This window comes from Sminthopsis crassicaudata, chromosome 3 (assembly GCF_048593235.1).
Source record: "Sminthopsis crassicaudata isolate SCR6 chromosome 3, ASM4859323v1, whole genome shotgun sequence".
In the NCBI taxonomy this organism is placed as follows: domain Eukaryota; kingdom Metazoa; phylum Chordata; class Mammalia; order Dasyuromorphia; family Dasyuridae; genus Sminthopsis; species Sminthopsis crassicaudata.
The window spans coordinates 201354503-201374702 of NC_133619.1; the positions used below are offsets into that span (position 1 = coordinate 201354503).

The 20200-nt window shown below is 34.6% G+C and overlaps 1 protein-coding gene across 4 annotated transcripts in view; it reads right to left on the reverse strand.

Moving 5' to 3' along the window:
• Positions 1-4579, reverse strand: part of PROS1 (protein S) — a 105474-nt gene extending 100895 nt beyond the window's left edge. For 2 of the 4 annotated variants that reach the window (XM_074299820.1, XM_074299819.1), the window contains exon 1: positions 4349-4579. In XM_074299820.1, coding sequence (XP_074155921.1) covers positions 4349-4427 — 79 coding nt within the window. In that variant the 5' untranslated portion in view covers positions 4428-4579. The remainder of the gene's footprint in view (positions 1-4348) is intronic. The other 2 variants (XM_074299822.1, XM_074299821.1) reach the window with 1 other exon arrangement.
• Between the last annotated feature and the right edge of the window lie 15621 nt (positions 4580-20200).

Here is a 20200-nt window from a genome sequence, read left to right on the forward strand (position 1 = left end):
TTATCTAAGTAAAATATTTTATCTTTACAATTAGTTTTTCTTAAACTATATTGCAATTCCATTCCTATAGTTTTCTACACACACACACACACACACACACACACACACACACACACACACACACACACACATACACACACACACACACACACTTTTCCCATTTATTAACCTTTCTCCTACATTCCCCATTTTGCTTTCATGATTTACTTTTTCTTATTTTTTCTTTCATTTAACTATTTTTTCTTCCTTTGTCCATTTTCTTGTCCTCAATTAAATGATTAATTCAAAACCTCCTATTCTCTTTAAAAGGACTCTTTTACCTCCAGGATAAGATATATATCTCATTCTTTAAATACACATTTTAAAAAATGTTGTTGTTTTTTTTTTTTTTTTTTTTTTTTGCTTTCTCTCCTTTAATTTATTCTAAAATTCTGTTCTCTGGTTCATGATTGTACCTCATTTATTCCTAATTTAATCACTGTTTCTCATGAGGTTAAAACTTATGAAGTACAAAGTTGGGCTTCCTTCTGACCAATTTCTCTGTTACTGCTTTTATTTTTCTACTCCTACCATTCCTTCCTTCTCCTGTACTCCAGTCTGAGAAAACATCACTTCAAAAGAACTAATGCTGAGCAAAACTGGCTCTATATTTTAGATATTATCCTGTGTCCAAAATCATTTATTTCATCTCTATCTCCTAATTTCTTCATTCTAACTATCCTTCCCAATGGCTATACCATCCCATCTCTGGGTCTATGTTCCTTGTCCAATTTATGCACACTCCTACTCTGTAATATCCTCTTCCAGGATTTATTGATTCAGTTATGGGGCAATTGAGGGATTGTATTAGGAATAGTGTCCTTCATATAAAAGAGGATAGATTTTCCTTAAAAGATATTGAAATCATCCTTATGACTTAATTTATTCAAATAATAAGGCATAAGGTCATTGTGGTAGCTTCCAATGGCCTTTATACAACAGCTAACTTTAAAAAAAATGTATAAGTGGTTCTCTCTCAGACTTGGTCAGCATGCCAACATGACCAACACATGTTAAGGAACTTGCACTCAACTGATTCAAAACTATATCCAGATTAAATATTCTTCCATGCTTTGTGTGTGTGTGTGTGTGTGTGTGTGTGTGTGTGTGTGTGTGTGTGTGTGTGTGTGTGTGTGTGGTGTCAAAGAATTTGAAATTGAAGGGATATCTATCAAATGGGAAATGGCTGAACAAGTTGTGGGGTATATGATTGTGATGGAATACTATTGTGCCATAAGAAAGATGAGTAGAATGATTTCTGAAAAACCTGGGCAGTCTTATTTGAACTGAAATAAATGAAGTGAGCAAAACCAAGGCAACAATATACACAGTAACCGTAGTATTTTAAGGATGATCAAGTGTGAAAGACTTAGCTTATTCTGAATGAGACAATGATCCAAGAAAATTTCAAAAGACCCATGATACAAAATGCTACCCATTTTAAAGAAAGACTATAAATTCTGAGGGCAGATTGAACTTTTTCACTTTCATACCTTTTTCACTTAATTTTTCTGAAGGTTGTGTGTATGTGTTGTCTTTTGTAACATGGCTAATATGGACATAACTTTACATGAATAATCAATATCATGTTGCTTGCCTTCTCAAGGGATGAAGGAGGAGCAAGAAACAGAGAGAAGTTAGAACTCAAATTTTAAAAATTTAATGTTAAAACAATACTATATGATGATCAATTCTGATGGATGTGGCCACTTTCAACAATGAGATGAACCAAATCAGTTCCAATAGTGCAGTAATGAACTGAACCAGCTACACCCAGCAAAAGAACTCTGGGAGATGACTATGAACCACTACATAGAATTCCCAATCCCTCTAATTTTGTCCGCCTGCATTCTGGATTTCCTTCACAGGCTAATTGTACACTATTTCAAAGTCCCATTCTTTTTGGACAGCAAAACAACTGTTTGGTCATGTATACATATATTGTATTTAATTTGTACTTTAACATATTGAATATGTATTGGTCAACCTGCTATCTGGGGGCAGGGGAAGGAGAGGAAAAATTAGAACAAAAGTTTTGGCAATTGTCAATGTTGTAAAATCACCCATGAATATATCTAGCAAATAAAAACTATTAAAAAAACCCTCAGAAAAATTAAGTGAAAAAGATATGAAAGTGAAAAAGTTCAATCTGCCCTCAGAATTTATAGCTTTCTTTAAAATGGGTAGCATTTTCTGTTAAGAAATGACCAGCAGGAGGAATACAGAGAGGCTTGGAGAGATTTACATCAACTGATGCTGAGGGAAATGAGCAGAACCAGAAGATCACTGTACACTTCAACAACAATACTGTATGAGGATGTATTCTGATGGAAGTGGAAATCTTCAACATAAGGAAGAGCCAACTCACTTCCAGTTGATCAATGATGGACAGAGGTAGCTACACCCAGAGAAGAAACACTGGGAAGTGAATGTAAATTGTTAGCACTAATATCTGTCTGCCCAGGTTACATGTACCTTCGGAATCTAATGCTTATTGTGCAACAAGAAAATGGTATTTACACACATGTATTGTATCTAGGTTATATTGTAACACATGTAGAATGTATAGGATTGCCTGTCATCAGGGGGAGGAAGTCGAGGGAGGGGGGGATAATTTGGAAAAATGAATACAAGGGATAATATTATAAAAAATATATAATAAAAAAATAATTTAAAAAATAAAATAAAATAAAATGGGTAGCATTTTGTATCATCGGTCTTTTGAAATTTTCTTGGATCATTGTCTCATACATTTTCGAGGAAGATCAGAACATACTTGTTTGATTGACTTAGAATCCAGTATGAGAATTAGTAAGGAAAGAAACCAATAGTTAAAGAGAGGGATCTTCATTCCATAAATATAAATACATATTTATCTAATATTCAGAATAAGTAACTCTCTTGAAAAAGAAGCTTGGCAAATTTCCATAACAACATTAAACTGGGTAGTATTTGAGAAAGGCAAGGGACTTTTGTTCTTTTTCCTCAGTAAAGCAAAATTCTCAGGAAAATTCCCCAAATCTCTATTGATTTATATAAATTCCATCTAGATTTTTAAGAGCTAAAATAAAGGAATCTTATAAATAAGTCATTTTGTGTTGAGGTTTCCCATTTTGCTTCAGAGAAACAGAAATTCCATCAATTTAAATACATAAAACAATTTTGATGTATGCAAAATCAGTGTTGTTTTGTTCCAATTCATAGCTCACCTTAATTTCTAATTTGAAATTACTAAATTTGGATTCTTTTCCATTTATTTACCAAAAGCTACAGAAGCTATTTTTAGAGTTCAAGGTTTTCATCTCCTTCGGTACTGAGAGAAAAAATTTGAGGTACAATCTTACTTATCATGATCCTACCTAATTTAAAAAAACAAAACAAAACAAAAAACATCGCCCTTTCAGATAATTCATCTCAAGCGACCTTTAAATAGTAATAACAAGACTTAGAAATCAAACTAATCCTCCAAATGTGGAAATACTCTACTCTTCCAAAAATATGTATTATGTATCCCACAGAAGATAATAGGAGACAATTCAAGGTATGAATACATGGAAAGCTACTCTAAACATGTCAAGGAAGCAAATTAATTTTTTCAATATACCTAGTGTTAAAATGTGATCAAGTGATCTAGGTAGCAAGTTTTAACATGCCTTCTTTTGATCTCGAAGTTACCATGGAACAGAAACCTACTAAAGAACAAGCTGTCATCCTTCTTTTGTGTGGCAATGTGAGTCAATAGAAGTTCAAAGTACAGGGGCATTGAACAACGCTAGGTGGAGATGCTGGAGAAAGGGAGGGATGTTTTGAGTTGATTACTGATGGGGGCAGGGTGAGCAGTGGGGTAGAGTGGAGAATGAAGTTTGGCTTTTCTGGATTCCAGAGTTTGAATCCTTCCCTGATTAAGAACTTTATTCTTAAATTGGGAGATAAGTGAAGGAAAGGAGGATGTGCCAAGACAAAAATTGCGTTATTATTAATTAATCCTAGTATCCTTTAGAATGGTTCCAAAAGAAGACAAGTCAGCAGTAAATTACTGTCACAACCTTTCAAATATTTTTTCTACCCGATCCTCCCCCTCCATTACACATCTTTTTAGATGAATGCAGTTGCTCCCCAATCAACTTAGTTCTGATTCTATTAGACTTCCACTAGGAGAGAAGGGGTGAGGGAGACAGAATTAGATGAAAAGACCCAGGGAAAAGAATATCCAAAAGACCAAGAAATAGAACTTGACAAAAATGTCTGGGGGTTGGATGGAGGACAGGAGACCAGGCAGGGTTATGTATCAGCACAATTGATTACTCACAGTTTTCTGCTTCTGAGATCTGGATCATGAGAAAGAGACTCAGAATAAAGGCAACGCAGCTCCCTCCAAGGATCTTCATTGTGAGAAGGCCTAGCACCAAAGATTGCGCGATGAAATGTGCAGTTTTGTCTGTGCTGCGGCAGCTTCGACTGCTTCTGCAGCTTCGACTGCTTCTGCTTCGGCTTCGTCTTCGGCGTCAGTTTGTTCTCTATTTACTTTGTCCCAGTGCCAGAGAGCGAGGCAGCAAAGCTGCGGTAGTAAGCAAGAGGGAGGGGAGAGGTTGCCAGCTCCAGGTTCCCCAGCCCCTGCTGGGGAAAGTGATAATAGTGGGACAAGATCCATCCCAGAAACAGGACATTTTCCAGGAAGCTTTTCAGAGTTTGTGGGGGTGGGACAGGGTAAAGAAAGCCGGTTTAGTAAAAAGAGCACGGGTATCTTTCCTTCTCTTGCAACCAGGTCAAAGTAGTTCGCTTTTTAAAATTTTTCTTCATACATATCTTACGTTTGGTTATATAAAGGAATAGGTGAAAAGTAAAATTTTTAAAAGTGAACAAAACACTGAACATTTCAGCAGGAAAAATCTGCTGAAGACTATTGCTGGAATATCATTAGACTCAGTTTATATCAGCGCTTGCAAAACTGATAAGGAGATGAAGGGCTTTCTCCTGCAATTACCTAATGGTGTTAATTAGCAGAGGTTAGTTTCAATGAATACACTCAGGAGTCCATAAAGGTGTTCGTAGTAGCAAAATAGATAGCTCTGATATTTAATATTGTATTAGTCCATTTATTCAGTCCTTTCTACGGACTTTGAAATTGAACTTAGGAAGAAGTCAGTATTTTGAGCAAAATAGTCCCTAGTGAACTTGTCGACTTTATTATTGGCAAAGAAATGGAAATTTCTGATTATTTAACATTCTGGTTTTTCATAAATCAATATTAAAGGGCTAAAACCTCCATCCAAAAGTGGTGTTTTAAGCTGAGTAAATTATTCTTCAGTTCCTAGCCACAATGCTGAAGAACATTTGGGGGAAGGGGGAAGGAAAAAAAAAAAAAGAACAGGTAGGGAAATCATCAATATAAGGTATATATATAGCTATAGATAAGGAGACAAAATAAAAATGTCATTTTAAATTAATTTTTGAAAGTATAGGTAACAACCTACATGACAAAATTCTCAATTCCCTCAAAATATTATTCCTATCAGCCTATAAGAATTCTATATATCTCCTGTCTGAACTTCTCATTCCTCTCATTAATCTTGTGGATAACAGCATTTATTTATTTACATATCTATTTTTTACAATTAGTAGATATACTTATCTTACAAAATCAATAAAACAGAATGATAATATTTTTAAAAACATTAATTGATGGTGGTATTGTAATTAATCTTACTAAAAACCTATCTGACCCTATAAGAAAGTAGATGAGTAAGGGGATATGAGAAAAGGAGAGGGTGATAGAAAAGATGGCATATGGGGAGATCAGAAGCAAAACACTTTTCAGGAAAGACAGAATGAAAGGAGAGAGAGAATAGAATAAACAAGGAAATACAGTTAGCAATAGTAAATATGAAAGATTCAAAGCAAATTTCTCTGATGAAGGCCTCATATTTCAAATGTATAGGGAACTAAGTCAAATGAATTTTTTAAAAAGAGCCATTTCCCAATTGATAAATGATCGAAATATATGAACTATGCACACAGTTATGAAACCATGCACATCCTTTTACCTAGCAACACACTACTAAGTATTAATTCCAAAAGAGATTTTTTTAAAAAAAGGAAAGGGCCTAGTGTGATCTATGGTTATGATGGAATATTATCGTCCTATAAGAAATGATGAGCAGGATGCTCTTGGGGGAAAAAAAAAAAAAAAAAAAACCTGGAAAGTTCTCCATGAAGTCAAACAAAGTGAAATGTACTATGTACACAATAACAGAAATATTGTAAGATGACCAGCAGTAGAATGACTTTTCTATTAGCAATGACTACTCTGAAAACATAATGAAAAATGCTGTTTATACCCAGAGAAAGACTGATTGGGTTTGAAGCATACTTTTTTTAACTTTGTAAAAACTCTGTGTGTGTGTGTGTGTGTGTGTGTGTGTGTGTGTGTGTGTGTGTGTAGAGAGAGAGAGAGAGAGAGAGAGAGAGAGAGAGAGAGAGAGAGAGAGAGAGAAGAGAGAGAGACAGAGAGACAGAGACAGAGAGACAGAGAAAGGAGAGAGATTTTTTAGCGGGTGGATGCAATAGAGGGAAATCTATATTTTCTTTTGTAACATGATTTTTATGGAAATGTTTTGACTTCTCAATGGGGGAGAGGAAGAGAGAGAAATATGGAATTCAAAGTTTTAAAAACAAATATAAAAATTATTTTACATGTAACTAAGAAAAACAAAAATATTTAAATATACAAAATAAGAAAAGGAATCAGAGGAAAAATAGACTAAGGGAATGAAGGAATAAACCTTCTAGGTTTATTCTACCTAGTTAAACCTAGCTAGGATTTTTTTTTTTTTTTTTTTTTTTTTTTTTACTCCAGGGAAGCCTTAACCACAGGGATACTCTCCCAAGAGTGAGGTAGTACATGCCCCTCCTCCACCCTTCACTCTAAACTGAGTTCTTTTCCCTGTTGCGCTCTTTGGTCTGGGAATTTGGAGGGGTGGGGACCGAACTACGATAGTTAGCCATTTAGAGCTCAGGATATCTAGGCAAACATTGGCACAATAGCGTGGGCGGGACTTTGTTAGATTTATAAAATAGTGGTGTGGGGCAAGACTTTAAGTCAGAAGGCTATCATTAGTGCTATATAAAGGTTTTCTTTCTCATGGTGGCGACTCTGTCCTTTCTTCCTGGTCAGAGTAGTCTTCCCCCTCTTCTATCAGGTTCCCTCATCCTCTTCCTCTCTCCTCCTTGCCATCCTCTCTCCCATTGTTTCTTAGACTTTCTCTTTTTGTTCCCTCCCCCACTCTATCTCCGATTCAATTCCCGGGCTTTGTCCTTTTTTGTTAAATTCCAGTTTTAATTCTGGGGCTTTAGCTTTTTTCTTCATTCCCATACTGATTTGCTGGTCTTGCCTTTTTTTTCTTCTTGGCTAAACGCAATCCCTTAAATCCTAGCACCTCCATCCTGTCTGGGAATGAAGAGTTCCAGAATCTCGGTAAATCATTCAGTTTTTTTGAGTGCCTGTTTCCCATGTAAAAAAAAATAATATATATATATATATATCCTCAAGTCCCACCAAGGTAGGAAAAGGGGCATCGAATTAAAGTTTGTAAAGAAAGCTTCCCCCACACACACACACTTTAGAAATTGTAATTCTTTTTGAATTTGGAGGTTCTTCCCCTTCGGGGGAAAATACGAATTGGAAAAGTAAAAAAAATGAAATAGCTTTTTAATGAAGTGTTTCTACCTCCCTTGTTTTGCTTTGATATTTTTGTATAACTCCATGATATGCAAGTCTAAATGGACACTGCGATTTACCTCGTCTACTACCACAATTTTCTGTACTTTGGATACAAACCAAACTAAAATTTCCTATAATGGCATTGAACATTTTATTTCCATTCTTTATCCTGGTTCTACTTATTCTTGTTTTACTGTTTTTGTTCACATCCTCCTACATAAGACCTCCATTGCCTTTCCTGAGTTCTCTGGGCATTCCTTCCTATCCTAAGTGTTTTTTGTTTTGTTTTGTTTTTTGTTTTTTCCTTAAGGCTCTTGTGAATTGTAAAAGATCATGTGAGTTAGCTCATCAGAGTTACCTAAAGGAAATATTCCCAAACAAAAACTATAATAGAGATCTCGGGTACTCTGCAGCTACCTATATAACATGTTGATTTTCTTTCCACTTCAGTTTTGGGATCAAGAAGAAAGTAGAAAATAAAATATTATATATATATATATATATATATATATATATATATATATATATATATATATATATATATATATATGGTAAAGCCTTTTTAAAATTGTATTGCTCCACATGACAGTGTTTTCTTTCAAGTTGAATTGTACTTTATGAAGATTTTATAAATCTTAAGAACAAATACATTTTAAACATTTACATTAGTTTCTGATATTTTCTTTATAACACTTTAGTTTTCTTAATATATCCCTCCCTCATTTCCCTACTCCTTAAACAATATAAAGCAAAGAAGAATGCATATCGTGACAAATATGGAAATATGTTTAAAAGAATTGTATATATTTAACCTATGTCAGATAGCTTGCTGTCTTGGGAAGAAGGAAGATAAGGAAGGGAGAAAAATTTGGAACACACAGTTTTCACAAAATAAATGTTGAAAATTATATTTACTGTATTTTAAAAATCAAATACTATTTGAAAAATAAAGCTAAAAAGTTTAAAAAGAAACATAAAACCAAATTAACCAACACAACTAAAGCACCTGTCTAGATAGACTATGTCCTTTTTGGCCTCATTGCCTATGGGGTGTTATTTTTTTTTCTTCTCTGGGGGTCCAGTCTTGTCGAAAATTACTTCTAAGGACTATTTTGTAATTTTTAAATTGTAATAAGATTGATTTCTGCTCTTTCATGTTTTGATGTGCTGCAGATTTAGACTTAATAACTTCTGTTTGGATTTCATAGTCCTTCCTAAAACTTTATTTTCACAATTGTTTCTAAAAAAAAAAAAAAAAAAAAAAAAAAACTCAAGTAGAATTTTTTTCTAGATGTATTTAGAATAATATTGGTATTGTCCCCACAATTTTCCTGAAAGGCCACTCATCATTGATGTGGACTTATCCTCTTCCCCTGTCAGGAAGAAGCCCATCTGATAACCAATTCCCAGACTATCCTCTTTGTATATGACTTGTAAGACTGGCATTCTTCATCAACCTCCATTATCTTTCCTCCCACCTTTGGGCATCATTAAACCATGTTTGAATTATTGATTAGCATATCTTTGGAACAGGCCTGGGGCCTAATCTGCCAGGTATTCCATCTGTCTCTTCCTTGAGCCATCTCTTTTAGCTACCAAATTTTTCTCTGGTTCTGAGAAAACCCCAAAACTGTATTTGCCCTATAAAGAGCTGCTCATAATAAAGATCTTTGCTAAGAATTTTTCAGGACTAAACCCACCTTACCTTCCTCAAATTGTTTCTATTACATGAAGACTTTAGTGATCATACTCACTGCCCCATATCTAATCTCATTCTTATCTATTTGACCTTGCTGATCACTATATTTCTTGCGTTATGGTTATTTATGGATGTCTACTCCTCTGAATATATTCATAAATTCTTTTAGAAACAATGTCAGTTTTCATTTTAGCATTTTTCTGCACCCAGAATATTATATTGCACAAATTATATAACCTTAATTTTCTTAAAGTTGAAGTGACTTTTCTTAAATCATTTTTTAAAGTTAATTGTATCAAATTTAAAACACTTTCTTTTGTTCACAGGCTAATACAGAGAGCCTATTTAACCTATAATAAAGCTGAATTATATGTGGATACTTAGACCTGCATCTTCTATTTTCAGAGCATAAGGGCCATGCAAACTAAGAATAGGTGGGGGGAAAAATATTATAGAAAGCTATATAAAAGAGTTTTTTAAGTAACCATTAGCCTTTGCATTTTAGGGGGGACAATTCAGCTCCTTCCCTTTTTCCCTTCCCTTGTATGATATTCTTACCCAAGGTTATGTACTTTCCCCAACAGATGGACCCTATTGATAAGATGTGGAACATAAGAGTGATCAGTGATCTAACATGGTGTCTTTGCATAGAAGTGCTTAGTAATATTTATTGAATTGCCATTATAAAATATTTAAATATTTTAGTTCTTTACAGTATAATTTGTTTTGGAAAACAGCATAATAAAAGAAAGATTCATGAAATCAGATTTTTAGTCATAGTTTCACCATGCACCCATATAATATTGAATAAGTGACTTTTCTATACTGGATCTTCATTCTAATTTGTAAAATGATGAAATTGGACTAAATGATCTCTAAAATTCTGTGATTCTATAAATAAAATTTTTCCTCCCCTTTTCTGACCTAGAGAAACTTTTTTTTTTTTTTAAGTTTGTCTGTCTGGTCCAATTCCTTTGTAGCTTTCTTGGGTACTTCATGTTCTTCTTCTTTACTAGTCACACTTGCCATTCCTTTAAGTAGTTAATAATTGGAAAATAAGCAAACTAAATGAATGAATTTGTATGTAATGGTGAGGTAGAATTTGTAGCAAAGTACTGTTGGATTTAGAAGCCTGGTTTTAATCAATGTTTAAACTGTTACTTTTGTGACAAGAGGTTTACTTTTACTTTACTTCTCAGCCACAGTTTTCTTATCTGTAAAACAGTATTTGTTGTAAGGAAAATACTTTTTAAACTTCAAAAAAGTATATAAATTTAAGCTAAAGAAATATTTTAGTCCTACCAGAAGTTATTTTATTTTTAAAAATTTATCCTTATTAATGTGAAATCAATTAAATATTTGGTAAAATCTTTGTATCAGAAGGAGGCCGAAAAGTTCAGGCACTTTCAATGAAGATATTTGTTCAGAGCAGTTACTTCTTAAAAAAAAAATCAGAACCCCCTGGAAGTTTCCCTTCAATGATCCAACCAGTAAGCATTTAATAACCACTTATACTAAGTGCAGAAGGTACAAAAAAAGGGCAAAAGATACTCCATTTTCTCTCTGGTTTAACGAGATAAAAAACATGAAAACAACCGTGCACAAACAAGATATCAAATTCAGGAATGATTGGAAACGGTCATGGGGAAGGCAAAAATCATTAAAAAGGATCAGGAAAAGCCCTTCATAGAGACTTGCTGTCTTTAGCTAAGACTTAAAGAAGCTGAGAGACAGAGATGAGAGTGATGTAAGCTTTCTAGAACTGATCTTGCTTTTTTTTACATTTTAATCCTTGGTTTTATTTCTGAACCCATTTATTTTCTAAAAGCTCTCCTTTTTTCTCCTCATGGAGATTTTTTCCTTAGGGTCAGGTAAAGGCAGCTTTATGTAGTTGATAAACAGTATTTTTACTCTGTTCAGGAAGACTTGAGTCTAAAACACATCCTAAATGATTGTGCTATCTTTGTGACAAAGTCATATGACCTCTCCAAGCCTTTATTTATCTGTACATGGGGGGTTGATAATAAAAACAAACCTCCTTAATTGTTTAATCATTTCAGTCATGTCTGACTTTTTTTTTTTTTTTTTTTTTGCAATATACATTTTTATTTTTATTTTTTTTTTATTCATTTTTCCAAATTATCCCCTCCCTCCCTCCACTCCCTCCCCCCTATGGCAGGTAATCCCATACATTTTACATGTGTTACAATATAACCTAGATACAATATATGTGTGTGTAAATACCATTTTCTTGTTACACATTAATTATTAGCTTCCGAAGGTATAAGTAACCTGGGTACATAGACTGTAGTGCTAACAATTTATATTCGCTTCCCAGTGTTCCTTCTCTGGGTATAGTTATTTCTGTCCATCAATGATCAACTGGAAGTGAGTTGGATGTTCTTTATGTTGAAGATTTCCACTTCCATCAGAATACATCCTCATACAGTATTGTTGTTGAAGTGTATAGAGATCTTCTGGTTCTGCTCATTTCACTCAGCAATAGTTGATTTAAGTCTCTCCAAGCCTCTCTGTATTCCTCCTGCTGGTCATTTCTTACAGAGCAATAATATTCCATAACCTTCATATACCACAATTTACCCAACCATTCTCCAATTGATGGACATCCATTCAACTTCCACTTTCTAGCTACAACAAAAAGAGCTGCCACAAACATTTTGGCACATACAGGTCCCTTTCCACTCTTTAGTATTTCTTTGGGATATAATCCCAATAACAGCAATGCAGGGTCAAAGGGTATGGACAGTTTGATAACATTTTGGGCATAGTTCCAAATTGCTCTCCAGAATGGCTGAATTCTTTCACAACTCCACCAACAATGTATCAGTGTCCCAGTTTTCCCACATCCCCTCCAACATTCATCATTATTTGTTCCTGTCATCTTAGCCAATCTGACAGGTGTGTAGTGGTATCTCAGAGTTGTCTTAATTTGCATTTCTCTGATCAGTAGTGATTTGGAACACTTTCATATGAGTAGATATACTTTCAATTTCATCATCTGAGAATTGTCTGTTCATATCCCTTGACCATTTATCAATTGGAGAATGGTTTGTTTTCCTATAAATCAGGGTCAGTTCTCTATATATTTTGGAAATGAGACCTTTGTCAGAACCTTTACTTTTAAAAACATTTTCCCAATTTGTTATTTCCCTTCTAATCTTGTTTGCATTAGTATTGTTTGTACAGAAACTTTTTAGTTTGATGTAATCAAACTCTTCTATTTTGTGATCAATAATGATCTCTAATTCTCCTCTGGTCATAAATTCCTTCCTCCTCCACAGGTGTGAGAGGTAGACTATTCTCTGTTCCTCTAATCTATTTATGATCTCATTCTTTATGCCTAAATCATGGACCCATTTTGAGCTTATCTTGGTATATGGTGTTAAGTGTGGGTCCATATCTAATTTCTGCCATAAAAATTTCCAGTTTTCCCAACAGTTTCTTCCGAATAATGAATTTTTGTCCCTAATATTGGTATCTTTGGGTTTGTCAAAGATTAGATTGCTATAGATGTACCCTTTTTTGTCCTTTGTATCTAATCTGTTCCACTGATCTACCGTTCTATTTCTTAGCCAGTACCAAATGGTTTTGGTGACTGCTGCTATATAATATAGCTTTAGATCAGGTACACTTAGACCACCTTCCTCTGACTTTTTTTTCATTAGTTCCCTTGCAATTCTCGACTTTTTTTCTTCCATATGAATTTTGTTGTTATTTTTTCTAGGTCATTAAAATAGTTTCTTGGGAGTCTGATTGGTATAGCACTAAATAAATAGATTAGTTTGGGGAGTATTTTCATATTTATTATATTCGCTCGGCCTATCCAAGAGCACTGAATGTCTTTCCAATTATTTAAATCTGACTTTATTTTTGTGGCAAGTGTTTTGTAATTTTTCTCATATAATTCCTGACTATTCTTTGGTAGATGGATTCCCAAATACTTTATACTCTCAACATTTGTTTGGACTGGAATTTCTCTTTGTATCTCTTGCTGTTGCATTTTGTTGGTGATATATAAAAATGCTGAGGATTTATGTGGATTTATTTTGTATCCTGCCACTTTGCTAAAATTCTGAATTATTTCTAATAGCTTTTTAGCAGAGTCTTTGGGGTTCTCAAAGTATACCATCCTGTCATCTGCAAAGAGTGATGGTTTGATTTCCTCATTTCCTACTCTAATTCCTTGGATCTCTTTCTCGGCTCTTATTGCTGAGGCTAGCATTTCTAGTACTATATTGAATAGTAATGTTGATAGTGGGCAACCTTGTTTCACTCCTGGTCTTACTGGGAAAGGTTGCAGTTTATTTCTATTGCATATTATGCTTACTGAAGGTCTTAAATATATTTCCTGATTATTCTAAGGAATAATCCATTTATTCCTATACTCTCAAGAGTTTTTAGTAGGAATGGATGTTGGATTTTGTCAAATGCTTTTTCTGCATCTATTGAGATGATCATATGGTTTTTATTAATTTGATTATTAATATGGTCAATTATACTAATAGTTTTCCTAATATTAAACCAATCCTGCATTCCTGGTATGAATCCTACTTGATCATAGTGTATTATCCTGGGGATAATTTTCTGAAGTCTTTTTGCTAATGTCTTATTTAAGATTTTAGCATCAATATTCATTAAGGAAATTGGTCTATAATTTTCTTTCTCAGTTTTCGATTGACCTGCTTTAGGTATCAGTGCCATGTCTGTGTCATAAAAGGAGTTTGGTAGGACTCCTTCATTCCCTATTTTTTCAAATAGTTTATATAGCATTGGGGCTAATTGTTCTTTAAATGTTTGGTAGAATTCACATGTAAATCCATCTGGTCCAGGGGATTTTTACTGGGGAGTTGATTAATAGCTTGTTCTATTTCTTTTTCTGAAATGGGACTATTTAAGCAATTTATTTCCTCCTGGGTTAATCTAGGAAGCCTATATTTTTGGAGGAAGTCATCCATTTCACTTAAGTTATCAAATTTATTGGAATAAAGTTGGGCAAAGTAACTCCTTATTATTTCTCTAATTTCCTCTTCATTGGTGGAAAGATCCCCCTTTTCATTTGTAAGACTAAAAATTTGATTTTCCTCTTTCTTTTTTCTGATCAGATTTACCAAAGGTTTATCTATTTTATTGGCTTTTTCATAAAACCAACTCTTGGTTTTATTTATTAATTCAATAGTTTTTTTTACTTTCAATATTATTGATTTCTCCTTTTAATTTTTGTATTTCAAGTTTAATTTTTGGTTGGGGGTTTTTAATTTGGTCTTTTTCTAGCCTTTTAAGCTGCAAGCCCAATTCGTTAACCTTCTCTTTCTCTATTTTCTTCAAATAAGCCTCTAAAGATATAAAATTTCCCCTTATTACTGCTTTAGCTGCATCCCACAGATTTTGGTATGATGTCTCATCATTGTCATTATCTTGGGTGAAATTATTAATTGTTTCTATAATTTGCTCTTTCACCCAGTCATTCTTTAAGATGAGATTATTCAGTTTCCATTTACTTTTTGGTCTATTTATCCCTAACTTTTTACTGAATGTAGCTTTTATTGCATTGTGGTCTGAGAAGAAGGCATTTATTATTTCTGCCTTCCTACATTTAATTTTAAGATCTTTATGTCCTAATATATGGTCAATTTTTGTATAGGATCCATGAACTGCTGAGAAGAAAGCATATTCCTTTCTATTGCCATTCAGTTTTCTCCAAAGGTCTATCATACCTAGTTTTTCTAATGTTCTATTTACTTTTTTAATTTCTTTCTTGTTTGTTTTGTGGTTTGATTTGTCTAAATCTGAGAGTGCAAGGTTGAGATCTCCCACTATTATAGTTTTACTGTCTATTTCTTCTTGCAACTCTCTTAACTTTTCCTTTAGAAAGTTAGATGCTATACCACTTGGTGCATATATGTTTAGTATCGATATGGCTTCATTATTTATGCTACCTTTCAGCAAGATATAGTTTCCTTCCTTATCTCTTTTAATTAGATCAACTTCTGCTTTTGCTTGATCTGAGATAAAGATAGCTACCCCTGCTTTTTTGGCTTTACCTAAAGCATAATAGATTCTGCTCCAACCTTTTACCTTTACTCTATATGTATCTCCCTGCTTTAAATGTGTTTCCTGTAAGCAACATATTGTAGGGTTCTGATTTTTGATCCAGTCTGCTATCCGTCTCCATTTGATGGGAGCGTTCATCCCATTCACATTTACAGTTAAAATTACTAATTCTGTATTTCCTGCCATCATATTATCCCCAGATTATGCTTTTTCCCTTGACCCCCTGAACCCCTTCCCCAATATTTAATTTATAGACCCCCCTTGTGACGCACAGCCCTCCCTTTTTTTTTTTAGTATCCCTCCCCCCTCCCTCCACGTCCCTTCCCTATTCTCCTTTTCCTTTTCCCTTTTCCTCTCCCCCCTTTTAATGAGGTGAGAGAGAATTCTCTGAAAAACAAATATGACAATTATTTACTCTTTGAGCCTCTTCTGATGAGAGTAAGATTTACACAATGATTCTCCCCCTCTCTAAATTCCCTCAGATATGGTGTATTTTCTATGCCTCTTCCTGGGATGTAGTTTCCCTCTTTTTATCACACCCTCCCCTTTTTCTGATACTACCCCCTTCCCTTTACTACACCCCCTCCTTTTTTTTCTTTTATATCAGTAAAATCAAATTATCCATGCGTACTTTCTATATACCCACAACAGAGATACAGTTCTCAAGGGTTCTGTATACCTTTTTCTGTTTCTCTTCAGTCTTGTGGATGTAGATCAAATTTTTTGTTTAAGTCTGGTTTTTTTCTTAGAAACATATGGAATTCCTCTATTTCATTGAATGACCATCTTCTTCCATGGAAAAAGATGCTAAACTTAGCTGGGTAGTTTATTCTTGGTTGCAATCCTTGATCTTTTGCCTTTCGGAATATCAGGTTCCAGGCCCTTCTATCTTTTAATGTGGAGGCAGCCAGATCTTGTGTGACCCTTATTGTGGCACCTTAGTATTTAAATTGTTTTTTTCTAGCTGCTTGCAGTATTTTCTCCTTTGTGTGGTAATTCTGCAGCTTAGCCACAATATTCCGTGGTGTTCTTTTTTTAGGGTCCATTTCAGAAGGAGTTCGATGAATTCTTTCAACATCTACTTTCCCTTCTGTTTCTATTATCTCTGGACAGTTCTCTTTGATAATTTCCTGTAAAGTAGAATCTAGGCTCTTTTTTTGGTCATAGTTTTCGGGAAGTGCAATGATCTGCAGATTTTCTCTCCTAGATGTATTTTCCAGGTCTGTAGATTTTTCCAGTAAGTATTTGACGTTGTTCTCCAACTTCTCATTTTTTTTTTTTGTTTTCTTCCATCCTGACTTTTAAGGAGTTATTTTCTTCTTTCACAGTTTTTAGTTCTTTTTGTAATTGCCCAATTTCGTTTTTAAATGAATTATTTTGCTGTATTGAATTTTTTTCCATTTCCCAATTTTTTTTTTTTGAGAATTATTTTCTTTTTCCAATTCAGAAATCTTATTTTCTTGGCACTTTTTTATCTTCTCCAATTCAGAAATCCTATTTTCCTATGATTTTTTTACCTTTTCTAATTCACTAATTTTGTTTCCCTGCATCTCCTGTAAATTCTTTATTTTTTCCAACTCCAATTTCAGGATGTTGTTATTCTCTATCATAGCTTCCCTTTCCTTTCCCCATTTTTCTTCAAACTCTCTTAACTTTTTAATAGTCTCTTCATGGAGAAAGTTATGTGATGGGGGGCAGGAATCTTTCCCCTTCAGGTTGTTATCTGCTGACTCTCTGCTGTTAACTTCCTCGGGGCTGGATACCTGCTCTTTCTCTGTGTAGAAGGAATCTATGGTTTTTTTGGGCTTCTTGCTCATACTTAAAAAATCTTTTGGGGTCTGTCCCTGGGGTAGGAAATTATTTATTTATTTTTTTACCAGCTTCCTCCCAGACCTGATGGATGCAGCGGCCCCTGCGCCTGAGCTAAGAGAGAGCTCTGGGAGAGAGTTCCTCACCCCCTCCCAGGAAATGCCTCAGAGGTGACCAGCATTGCTGTGCCCTGAGGGCGCTGTGTTTTAGCGGCTTCCCTGAGGTTGAGACTGAACAGCAAAGGCGACTCAAAGTGTAGCCTATGCTTCCCGGTGGGGTGTGGATGTCTGCAACAGGTGACATGAAAAGCCCCTGAGCTCAAACTGGAAGTGTCTGCCAGAAACCGCGGTCCCTAGTTCAAAGGTTCTGCTTCTCTGGGACTTCCGTTCCAAAGCCTCCAGACGAGCCGAGATCTGCTGAATCACCCCTGGGATCCGGGAAGATCCAATCTAGTTTCAAATTTTAAAGTGGCTTATATTTCTCCTCTGAACTGCTGTTTTATAAGCAGAGAAGAGCTAACAGCCTGTGCCAGATTCTTTTATGTCAGTGGATTCTCTGATCCCAGAGCCCTCCCCAGTGCGACCGGCGCAGTGTGCCACTACCCCACCGTCTGCGCTGGCCTCTCTTCTTCCTCCCCTGGGAGCTGACCTTTCCTGCTGAAACTCCAGATTCTCTTCAGCTGGTGAGTCGTGCTTCCAGTCCTTGTGGATTCTATCAGTCCAACGGTATTTTTGAGGTTGATTAAATCTAGTTGGTTGCGAGGGAAGAAATGAGCTTACACAGTGGCGTGTATCTTCTCCACCATCTTGGCTCCGCCCTCATGTCTGACTTTTTCTGACCCTATTTGGTATTTACTTGGTAAAGATGCATGGAGGGCTTTGCCATTTCTTTCTCTAACTCATTTTACAGGTGAGGAGACTGAAGCCAACAGGGTTGAATGACTTGCTCAAGGTCATCTAGGTGTCTGAGGATGAACTTGAACTTGGCTTTTCCTGTTAGAAACAGGACCTGCCACTGTTACTTACTGTGCCACCTTGCTATCCACTTACAATCCTTTGCACACAAATAAAAAACACCAAAGAAGTGTGAGACATTTTTATTAGGGAGGAAATAAAGGGGGAATTATAGCATGTGTATCTATGAATTGTTTGTAAATCATTTCTTATATTGTCTAACTTTGTGTGTCCAATCTCTTCTCCTCAATTAGACTGTAAGCTCTTTACCTGCGGGATCTTTGTATTGTATATTTCTTTGTATTTTTCATAGTCCACATTGTCTATCTAAAAAATTCTTTTTGAAAATAAGTTAGTCAGGGCAGCTAGGTGATTCAGTGGATAGAGAACCAGTCCTGATTGATTTATGTTTCAAAATATTAGACAGATGACCATATTAATTCTCCTAATATCATGAGAACTGTACACAGTTTAACTTTTTTATGCTGAGTTTAGTGATACTTCTTTCCTTTTTTAAATATAATTTTTTTCTATTATAAAGCCTTACATCGATTAGACATATTCTGTACTTCTACAAATTTTTTGTTTATCTTTTATGATATTCTGTTAAATAATTGGAACAGAAGAGTCAGGCAGTCATTTGGAATTTGTGATTAGCTAGAGGGTAAGAAACAAAGAATACAGTTAATTCGGGAATGAGAATGGGAAGAGGTGCTAACTTATTTTCCCCTTATTGAAAACCTTAAATTCTATTGCATTTTAACACTAAACTATCACATGGATCTTTAAAAAATTTTAATCATTTTTTGTTTTCATATTACAATTCTGAATATCCACCTTTCCTGCCAGTCCTTACTGTGACAATTGATTAAGGAAAACAAATCAACATCTGAGAGCATGTGGCATTTCACAGAATATATGTGACATTTCACACTCATGTAATCCTTGACTTGTTTTGAATTATTTTTGTGCGAATAATGGGGAAATGTGTTTAAATGTATACAATATTTCTTGTGTAATGCAAAGTAAACTTAGCTGCTATGTTGTTTTCGTATCTATTCTGTCAAGATTTCTTTCACTCAAAAAATAATTCTATGAATGATAGTTGTACTTTCTCTTTAGGAGCTTCCAAATGTCATAAATACTGTATTAAAATTACTTTATAACCACTGAAATTTTATCAGTAGAGAATAGTGAAATTAGCCCACAATCATACTGAGCCCACTTTCAATTAGATTTTATGAGTAATAATATTCAGATAAGTGAGTTTATTTTCTTCTACTATATATGTGTGTGTGTATGTGTGTGTGTGTGTGTGTGTGCATCTATATGTCTGAGTCTATCAGTCTATCTATCTATGTAATGCTATGTATGCCATTTCATTATTGACAACTCTTTGAAACACTTATTCTGGAGGAATGTTTCTACCCCAAAGGCCTTTATTAATTCCTTTCTGTTTTGCATTTTTTATTAATGATTTTGATGAAGACACATATTAGCTGAATCTGGGAAGAAGAGTTAACATAACACATTGTATAGTGGAATTAAGATCCCCAAAGAGTTTTACAGGCTAAAATAATGTGCCAAATCTAGTTAGGTAAATAATTTTTTACACCAGACCTCTGATCCTCTGATTTCATCAGTGGAAGCTCCTGGTGAAGGATATTTATATCTATCTATCTATCTATCTATCTATCTATCTATCTATCTATCTATCATCTATCTAGAGAGATGTCAGTATGTAAATAGCTTATATTTTTCTTTTACAGTCAGCTGTATTATCTATTGTTACTAATTCTGTAGCTGACTACATCCTCAAAACTTGAAATGTAACATCTTTACATAATAAGACTATTTTTATTTTCAGAAGAAAACCATTAGCCCATAATGTGAGTTGACTACGAGAGA